Source organism: Oryctolagus cuniculus, chromosome 16, assembly GCF_964237555.1.
Source record: "Oryctolagus cuniculus chromosome 16, mOryCun1.1, whole genome shotgun sequence".
NCBI lineage: Eukaryota > Metazoa > Chordata > Mammalia > Lagomorpha > Leporidae > Oryctolagus > Oryctolagus cuniculus.
The window spans coordinates 22,223,985-22,237,037 of record NC_091447.1 but is presented as its reverse complement, the minus strand read 5'-3'; the positions used below and the strand labels follow the sequence as shown (position 1 = coordinate 22,237,037).

The window sequence follows — 13,053 nt, the reverse complement described above, 5'->3', positions numbered from 1 at the left end:
CCGTTGGGATGTGGTCCAATCCTGACTGCTCCCAGAAAAAAGGGCCCCTGCGAGGCAGGACCCAGGGCTCCGAGGATGGCACCATCGGTGCTGTCTGAGCTCCCAGGGCACGTGGTAGGGCCATTAGCCGGGAACCCATCCCACTCCAGCTCAGGGAGAGACATGAGCAGAGCACAGGCGTCTAAGTTCTAACGGGGCAGGCCTCATGGGCCTTCTGTGGTCCGAGCAGCGCTCCCCGCATACAGCTGAGCAGGTTGTGTACTGTACAACTCTCACGGTGGCCACTACACACCCATCCCCATCATAATAGACCTGGACATTTGATAACCATTTCCAGTCCAATCAGGCGAGGGTGGTGAGAAAGGGGCACATTTTCTGATTCACAAGAAGTGCCACAATGGCAGTGCCGACGGAGACACCAGCCCAGGAGACAGCGTGGCTACAGGCACAAGGACAGCGTCTCAGGGGTCGTGCAGGGGAGGGCCCTGGGCTCTTACCGCAGGCAGCAGGAGGAGTGCAGCCAGGGAGACCTGTAGGACGCCGGCCATGGTGCTTCTCCACCAGCACTGCCGCACTCCTGCGCCCAGTAGCCACTGCTCAGCCCCAAGATGCCCGCGGTCTGGGAGGAAGGAAAGACACGGATCTGGTGAATCATTACCCAGCCCCTACCTACAGCTGACTACAAGCCTCAAAAGGCAACTGCCCTCCATACCTGCCTCTCGCCTATCTTCGTCTCCTAACTCAGAGACACCTGCTGGGCACCCAGCCCGTGTGGGCACCGGCAATACCTGGATACACACTGGCTTGGCCCTGTCTTGTCTCTGGGCATGGTCTGGAATGGCTCTCCCCTCTGCAGCCCCTGAGCTGCCTCCCAATCACGCTCCCCAAGTGACAAAGCTGTGGCTGGCCTGTGCATGCCTGTCTGGAATGACAGGTGCCAGTCTCGCTTGCCCTCAGGAGCAGGCATGTGATGAAGCTGGCCCCTGTGCAATGTGGTGGCCACAACACGAGCCACGTCTGCACCACTGGTCCAAGAAGCACGGTGTGCCCTCTGCACCTGCTCTTCCCTCCTTCCCGAGCGCTGCGCCCAGCTCTGCCAGAGCAGACACGCAGGAGTCTGAGGGGGTACGTGCACACTGTGCAAGCAGCCAGACTCAGCGACCACAGGCAGCTAAACCACCCCTCCAGCCAAGACTGCCTGCCCAGGCCGAACCATTCTATGCCAGACACACAATCTCCTCATTTACTCACTCTTGCAGGGCCTCTCCGTCCCAGCTGCCTAGCCCGCTACCCTAACAAATACATCCTCCTCTCGCCCAACCTCGCCCCCACGTGAGCGGTGACACAGCACACAGAGTGACCGCTGAGGAGTGTGCTCAGGCCTCAGAGCTACAGGAGCTCCAAAGGGGCCACACAGGATGCAGGAAGCCTCGGGAGCCCAGCTTGTCCCCAGGGAAGATCTCCTCTGCTTCTAAAATGTATCATCAGTCCCTACGCCCTGTGCCCCAGCAACTCCACATCTGGGAAGCACCTGTACTCGGACCAAAAGGAGCACATGCCAGGAGAGTCGCCGCAGCGTCATTTAAAATAGCAGCAACCACAGAAAGTGGGGCGGCAGAGCGGCCTTCCACCAGGCACTGCTGCAAAGGCCCCAGCCCAACCGCACGATGGAATACTATATCGTCATTTCTAAATGGTGATTGTTAAATTGCCACAAAGGAGACTGAGGAGCCCATAAGAGGGCATTGCTAACCCACAGGTGCCTGGGGCTGAAGCAAACCCTCTGCACACCCCAGCAGGCAGAACCCCCCACTCTCTGCCATGCCACGGCTCCTTCCCCAGTGATCAAAACCACAGCAGGAGGGCTCAACCAAAGGGAGCCCCGATCTTATCCACCTGCTCGGGGCTCACTCAGGGATGCAGAGGGAGGCTACAGGTGTCGGTGAGAGATACTAGAGGAAGACCACAGGACCACAGCGCACTGGCCCCGCCTCCTCCCACAGGCCAGTGAGCGCTGGGCAGGCTGGGAAGCCCTGGTCCCAGCATTCATGAGCAACATGAGGCCATGAGGCACAGGCTCTGCCAGACACTCAGGATTCGGCCTCTGTGCCCACTCCCGGGGCCCTCCTCCCGGTGACCACAGGCTGCCTCCAGGAGTCTCAGTCACCTCCACTCAAGAGACAAGGCCCTCCTGACCTGCCTGGCCCCAGGGACTTCAACAGAGTCTGGAAGCCACCTCTCCTGGCCCGCAGAGGGACAAGAGCCACTCCCACAAGGCAGAGGGCCCCGAGCTCAAGGGCGACAACCTCGGGCCCAGGGAGGACAGTGGAGAGCCCCCACTCTCAGCGACACTCCGTGACGGCAGCAGCACTGCCCTCTTTGGGCCTCCAGCCCTGACCACTCAGCCCAGGGGGCAGCCTGGCCACCCACCAGAGCTTGCAAAATCACCCCTGCCTGACCAGACCGCCCAGCTGCGGGCCAAGCATCCTGCTGAAAGCTCTCTTGGCGAGGCCCAGGCAGAGCCAGGACCTCAAAGCTCAAAGACTCCCCTTGAACCTGCGTTAGAGCCAAGGAGGCTGGCATGGAGGAGCCATCGGCCAAGGGGACACTGGCTGCTGGGATGAGCGGAGAAGGAGCTTGTGTTCTGAGAACAGGCTGATTTCTGATTCTCTCTCTCTCTCTCTCTCTCTCTCACACACACACACACACACACACTCTCAGAACAAAGGCCCAGGCGACCGTGCCGTGCAGGCGTGTGGAGCTGTGTAACAAGACACTCACGTGCACCCATTCTGCACAGGCACTCGGATAAAGCAGAGACGATCACACGGTGCCCACTGAGCTCTGGGTGCAGGCGCGGGTACAAAGCAAAAGCACACACTTGGGTCACACATGGGGCAGCAGGGCAGCTTCTCAGCCACAGCTGTGGACTGGAAGCAGCCCTCTGCTCGGCCACCAGGCCGCTTCACCCAACAGCAGCACCACCACAAGGAGGCCCAGTGACACGGGGTGCTGTGGCTGGGGACTTCCTCTGGAACTGACCCCGGGTACTTGACCCCCACTGCTGCCCTCTCTTGTTCTCCCCACTGCAGTCCACTCCCTGCCCAAATGGACACAGGCACCCTCAGCAACGAGATGTGGAAACAGGAGTGGCAAGCTCCCAGGCCTGGACTCCCTGTCCACCCACCTCAACTGGGGACCTCAGGGATCACCTCCCACGCCCCCCACCAGGTGCCCCTCTGCCCTCACCCCGCCCCGCACCACCTCTGCTGGGCAGCACCCAGCCTTCGGGGATGTGCCCCCTGGTGCGGCTCCCTCAGTCTCGTCAGCTGGCTCCCCCGGGAGGCCAGGCCGCTGCAGTCTGGGGACCCAGCTGCAGACATGGCTCAGGATCACACACTCAGCCCAAATCTCAAGGTGCTCCCTCTTGGGTCCAGGCTCTGCTGGGGTAGCTGGCATTCAAGGACAATCACACACCACCTCCTGGCATTCCGTGGGGCAGACTGGGGGACGCTTTCAATGGGTTTTAGCCTTGGGACCTTGGGCAGGTGGCCTCATTCCTGTGCCTCTATTTTATCATCTGTGAAATGGGAGCAATAGTGAGGCCTGTCTATAGACATCACCCCAGGGCATCAACAAAATTTATACCGCAGTAGAGTGGCTCGCACACCGGGCACTGGGGGAGGGACACACTCAATAACTAACGTCATTACCTTCCCTCCTGGTACCCCCAGCCTGTGTCACACTCAGCATGAGAGTGGCGGGCCCGCTTCACCTGTATTTGCTGAGGGCAAACATTTGTTAGACACTCAGGATGTATCAGGAACGCTCCCAAGCGACACACGATAAACGATTAACTCATTTCAGCTGCCCCAAACCTACAAAGCAGTTGCCAGCACCTACAGCAGAGGTGACTGACGCACAGACAGGCTAAGCAACTTCCCCGGGCCACACAGCAGGCAGCGCACGCACGTCCCCTGTGCCCCTGCTGCTCCGTTACCGGCTAAAGCAAGATCAGCTCAGGCCCTCGGCTACCCCTGCCCGCGTAACTACTTGCTCTCACGAGCAGTTGGTTACACACAACATTTCCAAAGGGAACAGGCACCTCTTCACGGTGCAGGTGGGGACACTGTGGCCAGAGGAGCTGCTTCCCAAGTCACACAGCCCTGCAGGTCTGCCTGGTAGGAACAGGATGAGTGACAGACACCTGGACAGGATGGGTGTTCAGGGGACCCCACAGGCGCACCACACCCACGTCCAACCTGGGAAGGCCCGCCCTCCTCAGGCCCCACAGCCCACAACCCAGAACAGCTGGGCTGGGAACTGGTAGAGCAGCAGTGCCCTCCGGTGAGCCACGGCACCAGAAGAGACGTTGTCACTCAGCTGTGGGAGTGCCAGGGACTCACGGGCTCTCCCTGTCCTGCATCTCAGAGTGGGAGGGGCCTCGGAGACGCGCCCCCTCCAGTGAGGGCCCCCAGGGCTCGGAACCCCACAGGGGCCCTGTTACAGTAGCCCTGCCAAGTGCGGCCCGGCTCCAGGACAGGCACTTGTCCTCCTCCAGTGGCTGGCCCAGGCCTTCCCTGAGCCGCTCCGAGGTCCCCCGTGCTTCCTGGCCAGCTCTGGGCAACGTAACGGCTTCTGCCTCAAGGAAGCCCCTGCCCAGCGTGTGGACAGCCTGGAGCCCTCATCAGCCGTACACAGGGCTGTGCCCTGGCCATCTCGAGGGTGATCACTGACGCCCATGCTCCTCTTTGGTGTTCAAATCTTCCCCTGCCTCAGGGGGTGGCAGAAACCAGGTGACCAGAGGGGCCCCCAGCCATGATCTCACCCACGCCCTGCAGGGCACATGGGCTGGAACACACAGGTGCATGCGGGCAGTGTTGCCCCATTCCACTGGTCAGGGCTAGAGGCCGGAGAGCCCAGAAGACTTCCCCAAGGTCCCACTACAAGGTCCTTCTCCCCAGGTGTGCCGTGTAAGGAGTCTCCTCCCACACAGGCAAGTTCGGGGTCATCTCCTATCCCAGAGGAGTCAGGAGGAGCTCCCAGGGCCCAGGCAAGGGCAGGCAGAGAGGGAGAAGGCAGAAGACGAAAGACAGGGGAGGAGTGAGGTGGGAAGGGAAGGGAAGGGAAGGGAAGGGAAGGGAAGGGAAGGGAAGGGAAGGGAAGGGAAGGGAAGAGAAGGGAAGGGATCGGTGGGAGAGACAGGGAAGAGAGGGGAGGGACTGGAAGCCACAGGAGCCCTGTGTTCGCTGAGCACCTAGCAGGCAGGGCGGGCAGTGGTGGCTACAGTGGACAGCCCTCGGCCTTTGTGCCAACCCTAGAAACCAGCAACCTCTCTGGGGTGGGGGTGTGGCCAGCACTGACAGGCAGGTGTCCCCTCTGGGGAGCCTGGCAAACTCAGATGCGCCTGCAGAGTGGTGTGGTGACCTGGGTGGTGCCCAGGAGCCCAGGGAGACATCAGGAGGTGGGGGTCAAACAGGAGGGTAGAGGCCAGGCTGCTGAGGAGGGGGGCACCCAGGAGTGGTGCGGTCAGCTTCCCGTTTAGGGAAGAGCCCTCCACAGCCGGGAGCAGGTGCAAAGCCAGCCCCGGGCCCCTCCTGTAGAACCAGAGGTGACGGAGCCAGGGTGGGGAAGACTGGCAGGACTGGAAAGAGAGGGGGGTGTTCAGAGACCTGGAGAGACCCAGAGGGGCAGGGAGGACCCACCAGGAAGGGCAGTGAGCAGAGGAAGAAACGGAAGGCAGGGCCTGGCTCACTGCACACATCTAAGGCAGCTGAGGAATCTGGACGGGTCTCATCATCTTTTTTCTCAGCCGATCCTTTGCTGCGCCCATCAGCCAGGGTGGAAAGGAGAGGATCACCAAGCCAACGCATTGAATCTGGGGAGAGGCGGAATGAAATGCCCAGCTACTCCCCATGACCAACTCCACCTCCAGGAAGCCACCCTGGCTGCACTGCCCCTTCCTACGTCGCAGTCCTCTAAGAGCTGCCAGCCCTGGATGGAGGAGCTCCCTCTTCCTACTGGATGCTTCAGGCCGCCCCATGGGCACTGTGAGCTCATGCCCAGGTTTCCAGGCGGGCCCCCTCCCAGGGAGGGGGCACAGACCTGGACGCAGACAGAGAGGGAAGAGGAAAGGGGACTCGGGAGCTGTGTGGTGACTTCTAGAGACATCTTCTCAGTCTTCAGTCCTGAACACTGGGTCCAGGTGACTCACCAACACAGTGGAGGCTGGTCTGCAGGAGCGTGGTGAGGCCAGCAGGAACCTCTGCTGGGGCTGGCCCATTAAACAGACGGGAACACTGAGCCCCGGGTGGGATGCAGTGGAGCATCCCAGGTACCCTGGGGCATCTCTGCTCAGCACTGTGCCCCTTTTGTCTCCAACCTCTTTTGTCTCTAACCATGTAGCCCAGGGGTTGGCAAAGCCTTCTAGTGAGTCAGAAGCAGCCTGGTGCCTATACTGTGTGGCCAGTGAGCCGAGAAGGGCTTTTAGGTTGCTAATTGGCCAGGAAAACACATACACACACACACACACACACACACACACACCTTACTTCATGATACATGCAAACTCCTTGAAATTCAAATTCCAGTGAAGTTTATCAGAACATAGCCCCGCTCCTCTATGTGTGGTTTGTGGTTGCTCAGGCGACAACAGCAGAATTACAGCCTTGTGTCACAGCACATGGTCCCAAAGCCCAAAATATTTACTACCTGGCACTTCCCAAAGAAAGCCTTCCCGCCCTTGATCTTGGCTCATCGCACACAGGCACGCACGCATTCTAGCATGCACACACACACACACACGCACGCATGCACACCCACAGGCACACACACACTGTCTCCGATTCATTCAAGGTGTGTGGAGCCGTTCGTCACGAGAGGCTGTGGGCCAGAGCCGGGCAACCCCAGGCATGGCCAGACCTGGGAACGTGGGGTTCCGTGTGCGTGTGCCTGCACTGTTGTTGCTCTGTTTTGCCCCAGCTCCCTTGAAGGTGTCATGGGATGCCTGCCCGCCTCCCCAGCTGTGTGTCACTCCTTCTCTGTGTGTCACTGTGGGGGTGGCTGTCACCGTGTGCTCTGACGGCATCCAGAGCTCGGCACAAACACGTCGCCACCGAGGAGTTTCTAGGCTCCGTGTTGCCAGGCAGCCGGACCCCTCGGCCCAGCTCATTCAGACCCCGGAAGCTCAGATTCCTCCACTCAGAAGCCACATGTGGCTCTGCCAGGGAGGAGGCCCCCAGGGAGCCCCTGGCTGGGCTGTCAGATCTCTGCTCACACAGCTCCCAGGACAGGCAAGTGTCAGCCCAGGTCAGCTCCGCGGGGAGCAAGGCCCTCCTGGCACGGAGCAGGGCTCATGCTCTGCGCTTGGCACACCTTGCCTCTGCCCTCTGGCAAACAGCACAAGGTGTCCTCCGCTTCCTCAGCGCCAGCCCATGATCAATGAAACGCCCGTCTCTGGGAGGCTGGCCACCCGGAACACTCAAGCCCAAGCCGTTGGTCCAGGAGGAAAGCCACCCTCCCCAGCATCTCAGTCACATCCATGCACCTGTCAGCGCACACCGTGGCTATCTGTTGACTCAACACAAATGCAGGGAGTGTCCCAAAGCAGGGGTGCAGCAGAGAGAGGCAGCCCTGTGAAAAGGATGGATTCAAGTGCTCCCCGCACCCCCCTCCCAGCCTGAACCCTACACAGGCAGGACCCTTACACCTCCTTTGCCTGCGGCGGGCTTCTGGCTCAGGCAGGGCCCCTGGAAAGACTCCTGGTTCACACCTCTGCTCGCCCCACACAGGGGTCTGGTCCCAGACAGGAAGCACCCCTGAAACAGCAGCGGGGCAGAGGGAAGGGACCCCGTCCACCTCCCCGGTCACCGCACACACACTTGTGGATGGATCCATTGCAGGATCCGGCCTGGGGCCTGCCTCAGTGTGTCGACTCTCTAATTCCTACCTCCAAATTTCCACTGGCGCCCAGACTAGCACCTCTGCCCGCCCTCCCCAAGGTCAGCGAGGAGAGCCCTCCCCTCACACACAGCCAGAGCACACCCCACTGCTGCCTGCTCTGCACCCTCCCCTCACAAACACAGCCCTTCATCCTCTCCCCAAGCCCACGGCCACCCCCAAAGAAGCCTCCCGCCTGACCTTCAGAATGCCCGTCTGCCCCTGGCCAAGTGCACTCCCAGGACCAGGCGCCCTGCTCACAGCATGAGGCCCCTCTCCACCCCTCCCCCAAGGAACAGCCCAGTGCTGAGTCTGGTTTTTGTTGGGGGGAGGGGGCGGTGTTTATGGGACTCTGTAAAGCTGGGGGCGGCAAAAAAGACTCTGACGCACCTGCTCTGAACACACAGAGAGGAGCGGAAGAATTCACAGGGCGTCCCCTCCCCGCCCCCAGCATCCTCCCAGGGCCGCGGCCCGGTGCCCAGCTCCACGTGAGAGGCCATCAGCTTCCTGCTGGCCTTCCTCCGGGCGGTCAGGCGCCATCCGCTAGTGCCCTGGTCCCTCCGGACCCCCCAGTCCGCCAAGGTCCGGCTGAGGATGTGGCCCCCGCTCCCTGCAGCTGCTGCGGCAGCCCGGGCCTTTCGGGCGGCCGGCAGGGGTCTCGGGCCGCAGGAGGCCGGCGCATTTTCCCCTACAGGCTTCGTAGGGCGTTTCCTCACGGGACCGCCGAAGCTCAGGCATCCCTGAGCCAGCTCCTGCGCGCCGCGGGAAACCGAGAGACCACGCTCCTGGGAACCAGCCTAAACGGCTCGCCTCGCGGGCATTGTGCGCCGGCCCCTACTCCATCCCTCGCATCGTGTGTCCACTCCTCAGACCCTTTAAAGGACTGCGGCACCCAGCCCCGGGGGGGACACGCGGCGGCGCCTTCCCGACCCGCGTAGACGCGTCCGTCTGCCGGGGGCAGGGGGCAGGTCTCATTGCGTCCCTCCGGCCGCAGCGGCCAGTCTCGGTTCTCGGAACCGGGAGGGGCGCGAGACGGTCGAGCCGACCCCCCAACCTGGGGACTGCGGGGATCGGGTGCCCCAAGCACGGCCCCAGACACCGGGGTGGAGTGGGGGTGGGGAGCCAGACCGACGCGCAGGAAGCGAGCGGCGGCGAAGCGGGCTTCACGGCGGATTTGGGAGCTGTGCCCCGCACCGGCTCGTGCCGGCTCTCCGTCGCGGGAGGACGCGGTGTGCTGGGGGCACCGGGCTGCAGGAAGGGTCCGAAATCGCTGGAGCTGGAGCGAGGCGGCCCGATCGGCCCTTACCTGCTCAAGGCGGGACCTGGCCGCGGGGCCACGGGTTGGCCCGGGGCAGCCTCGGCGGGGAAGGCGCGCTGCAGGCGATCCGCGCCCTGCGCCGCCGGAGATGCGGACGAGCGCGCCGCTGAGCTCGCCAAGCCGGCTCTGGGCGCCCGTCGGCCGCAGGCGGCGGGGTCCGTGTGTCCCTGCGCCGCGGCGGGTGCGTGTGCGCACGCGGGGACCGCGCTCGCCCGCAGCTGCCGCCGCTAGTCACCGCCCGGGGCCTGAGCGCGGCGCCCCCGCTCTCCGTGGGCCGCCCTGCACCGCGCGGCCGCCCAGCCCGGCTCTGTCCTGCCGGAGAAGCCAGGCCCGGGGCAGCAGCCAGGCCACCGACCCCCGCCTCCCTCCCCGGACTTTGGCAGCCTGCGGGGTGCGGTGCCGGCCAATGAGCGCCCGGGGGCGGGGTTAGGTCGGAGGTGGCGGAGGGAGCGCGATGGGGACCCCGCCCGCCGCGCGGACCGGAGCGGGAGCCGCGGTGCTCAGACCCCCGGTTCGGTGCTGCTTCCCTGTCGCAGGGCTTCCGGGCATCAGCGCCCGCCTCTCTGCCCTCCCGGGACACACAGGGCGAGAAAGCTGTCTCCCTTCTCCCTCAGGAGTCCTTGTGTGAGAGAGCCTACTCCCTTCCTCCGGGAAGCCCTCCTGACTGGACAAGCCTCAGGCCGTCCTCAGGTTCCTCCTGGGCCCCACAGTCTGGACTTGAAAGACTTGGCTGGTCCAGGGGTGCTTGCCTGGGTGCCCTCGGTTGTGCTGCCCTGGAGAACACATCCTCTTGGCCCAGAAAAGGGGTGGGGGAGCATGCAGGGCAATGAGAGTGCCAGGGCTCCGTCCAGCTATGCCCCACGAGCTCTGCGGGGGCTGGGGGCAGGGGGCAGGGACTTGGCCTCTCTGAGCCTCAGTTTCTTCCCCTGCACATGGAGATGGGTGCCACCCCACACCCACCCATTTTGACAGCAGCAGCAAATCAGGCTGGCCATGCACTCCCTGGTAGTAGCTTTGCACTCCCTAGTGCTACGAAGTTGCCTTTGCCACTGTTGCTGCTGCTCTGCTGAATCTGTCCCTAGTGCCCGTGGGACGAAGCTGGTTAGGCACAGCCACTGGTGGTAGAGCCACACTAAGGCCGGATCAGCTCATTCCCTACCCCTACCCCAGTTCTATGCAGCCACCATACTCCGTGCCCCTCACCTAAGTGCCTGGTCAGCAGCCCTGGGGCCTGAAGTCCTGGGTGTGGCTACCCAGCAGAGGAATTCCCTGGGGAGGGGGTGCAGACACCTGAGCCTGGCCTTGGGGACTCCAGCACAAACAAGGAGCAGAGGACCCCCTGGATCAAGGGAAAGGTGGAGGAAGCCATCCACAAACAGCCATAGAGCTCCCTGGGTCCAGGCAGAAGTGACACTGTCTCTCGGATGCCCAGGAGCACCGGGCCCTTCTGGCGCGCCATGCTGTGACTGTGCCGACTGTGCCAGGCTCCTGAGTTTTCCAGTCCAGTCTGGGAAAGCTTCCTGGAGGGGGAGCCTGTGAGCCTTCTCTGTATCAGGAAAGAGTGAGGCCTGGTTGGAGGTAAGAGGGCCTGGTGCTGTGTTAGAGTGAGACCACACCCTAACCCTGGGAGTATCTGCATGGCTGTGCAGAGCCAGGGAGATGCTGTGTGTGAAGGCGCAGTGTCAGCTGGGAAATGGGGGAGGGGAGACAAGGGGCTGGAGGGGGCATGGCATGCAGGGAAGTGAGGGAGAGGGGAGCGCAGGGTCCTGCCTAAGAGGTCAGCTTGCCCCAAAAATGGCCACAGCCAGGCTCCCAGGAGGAGGGCCTCTCAGCCCAGAAGTTCTGCACCCAGTCCCAAGTGCAGGCTCTCCAGGTCCCAGTCCTGCTGTCTGTTCCTGGTCTCAGGTGCATGTCTTGCTGTGAGCCATGGACAGGCAGACTTAGCGTGTGCCTCGGACACAGCTTCCTCTGTGTCTGGGCAGCCCGCTGGGCTGAGGAGGAGCTCAAACGTCCTTTGCTCGAACCCATCCCTCCAGCTGTTTTGCCTTGGATTCAGGGCCATGGTCAGAGGGGCAGCCCCTCACTGACCGTAGCTAGAGAGCCGCTGGGGCTCCACTGCCCTTAGTGCCCTGCCCAATGGGACCTGGGAGGGGCGGAAACCACCTTCCCCTGGACCAGGCCCATCCTAAGTCCACCCGGAAGAGGCATTTTTTTTCCAGCTGATCTACCTGGAGGAGTCACCCCTCCAATTCTCTGCAAGGTGCTGGATAGGCCAGCAGCCCCTGGAGACTGGGGTTCCAATCCCAGCTCCACTTGCTAACAGGAGCCTGCATGAGCTATGGAGTCAGACATCCCAGCTGGGAGCTGGGAGAGCCGTCTAGCCTCCCTCCCCACAAATGGGGTGCCTGAGCCCAGGGGACCACAGGACCAGCCCGAGGAACACGACCGTGACTTTCTTGTCAGCTTGGGTGTGCCCTGGCATCCAGCCAAACGCCATCCGACCTGTGTGCTTTCCCTGTCACTCTGGAAACCCAGGCCAGGCTTGTGGGCCCTGCACTGCTCTCTGCGGTGTGCCTGAGGCACCCGACCCTGGTCTCCCAGACAATCTGGGTGCTCCATGAACAAGAACAATACTAATTCCCTACCCTGGGGTGCTCCCAGCCTCGCTCCCTGCACAAGCCAGCCAGCCAGGCGGGCAGCAGCTGAAAACTATGGGTTTTAATTCGATTTGCTGGGACGTGGCTGAGGGAGATGGATGCCAGGCCACCTTACCCAGCATTCATCTCTTCAGAGCAGCCACCCCCACTTCACTCCAGATCCCCCACCCCCCACACACACACCCCAGCCCAGCTCAGCCCTGACACTGCTTAGCAGGAATGGCACAGGTGAGGACCAAGGTGTTTTCGGAGAGGTGGCTGACATTGGCTGAACGCTGGCCTTGCGCCAGTGCGTGCCACCACTCCTGGTGCTGGAGACTCTGCCGGGAGCCTTTTTAAGAGCAGCCCTCATTACCAGAGAAAATTACACAATTGGTCTGCCTTGAAGCCCCGACCAAAGCGTTTTTCTAGAATTCCCCCAGGGGTGTTTTTGTGCAAGGGGGTTGGGTACCACCCTCAGGGCCACACAAGCATCCAGAGATGGCGCTCAGACATCCAGCACAGGTTCAAGGGCGCCTGAGACGCTGGTTCCCCCACAAGCACAGGCAGCCGGCAGAGGCTTGCATGCCACAGCCGGTGTAATTCCTACCTGGGGAGCGCGTGGCCCTTGAAGGTGGGGCTGCAGAACACAGGTAACTCTATGGAGAGTAACATGCCGACCCTGAGGTGCTTCCCACCCAAGCCAGAGTGAACCAGAGGGCTCGCCTGTGCAGCTCAGAGGAACTGGACTCGGAGGGCCCTCTGGTCACCTCCTGCATCGGCACCAGGGACAGGCAGCCAGGGAGGTGCTCCAGGCAACCCAGCCCTGTGAGGCTGGCTAAGCTGGGTCCCCACACCCTGCACCCCAACACACAGGCTGCCAGGACTTCCGTGGCAGGGCGGGGTGCCGTGGCAGGCCACCCACCCACAGAAGCAGGTTCCTGAAGGTCAGGGGCAGCATTACCCCCGGACCCTCATCAGTAGGTAGACAGCCCAGTGCCACTGGGGGCCTTTTCAGTCACCCTGGAACACTGCAGTCCCCTGAGAAGCCAATGGAAGGAAGGTTAGGCTGCCTAGGCCAGTGGCTTCTCTCCTCTCCTCTCCTCTCCTCTCCTCTCCTCTCCTCTCCTCTCCTCTCCTTTCCTTTCACAATATTATTTA

The 13,053-nt window shown here is 62.3% G+C and overlaps 1 protein-coding gene across 5 annotated transcripts in view; it reads right to left on the bottom strand.

Moving 5' to 3' along the window:
* Window positions 1-9,719, bottom strand: part of ADCYAP1R1 (ADCYAP receptor type I) — a 50,206-nt gene extending 40,487 nt beyond the window's left edge. Inside the window, exons 1-2 of one of the 5 annotated variants that reach the window (XM_051852889.2) lie at window positions 9,245-9,719; window positions 498-619 (exon numbers count right to left, since the gene is read on the bottom strand). In XM_051852889.2, coding sequence (XP_051708849.1) covers window positions 498-548 — 51 coding nt within the window. In that variant the 5' untranslated portion in view covers window positions 549-619; window positions 9,245-9,719. The remainder of the gene's footprint in view (window positions 1-497; window positions 620-9,244) is intronic. The other 4 variants (XM_051852891.2, XM_008261610.4, XM_002713739.5 and 1 more) reach the window with 4 other exon arrangements.
* Between the last annotated feature and the right edge of the window lie 3,334 nt (window positions 9,720-13,053).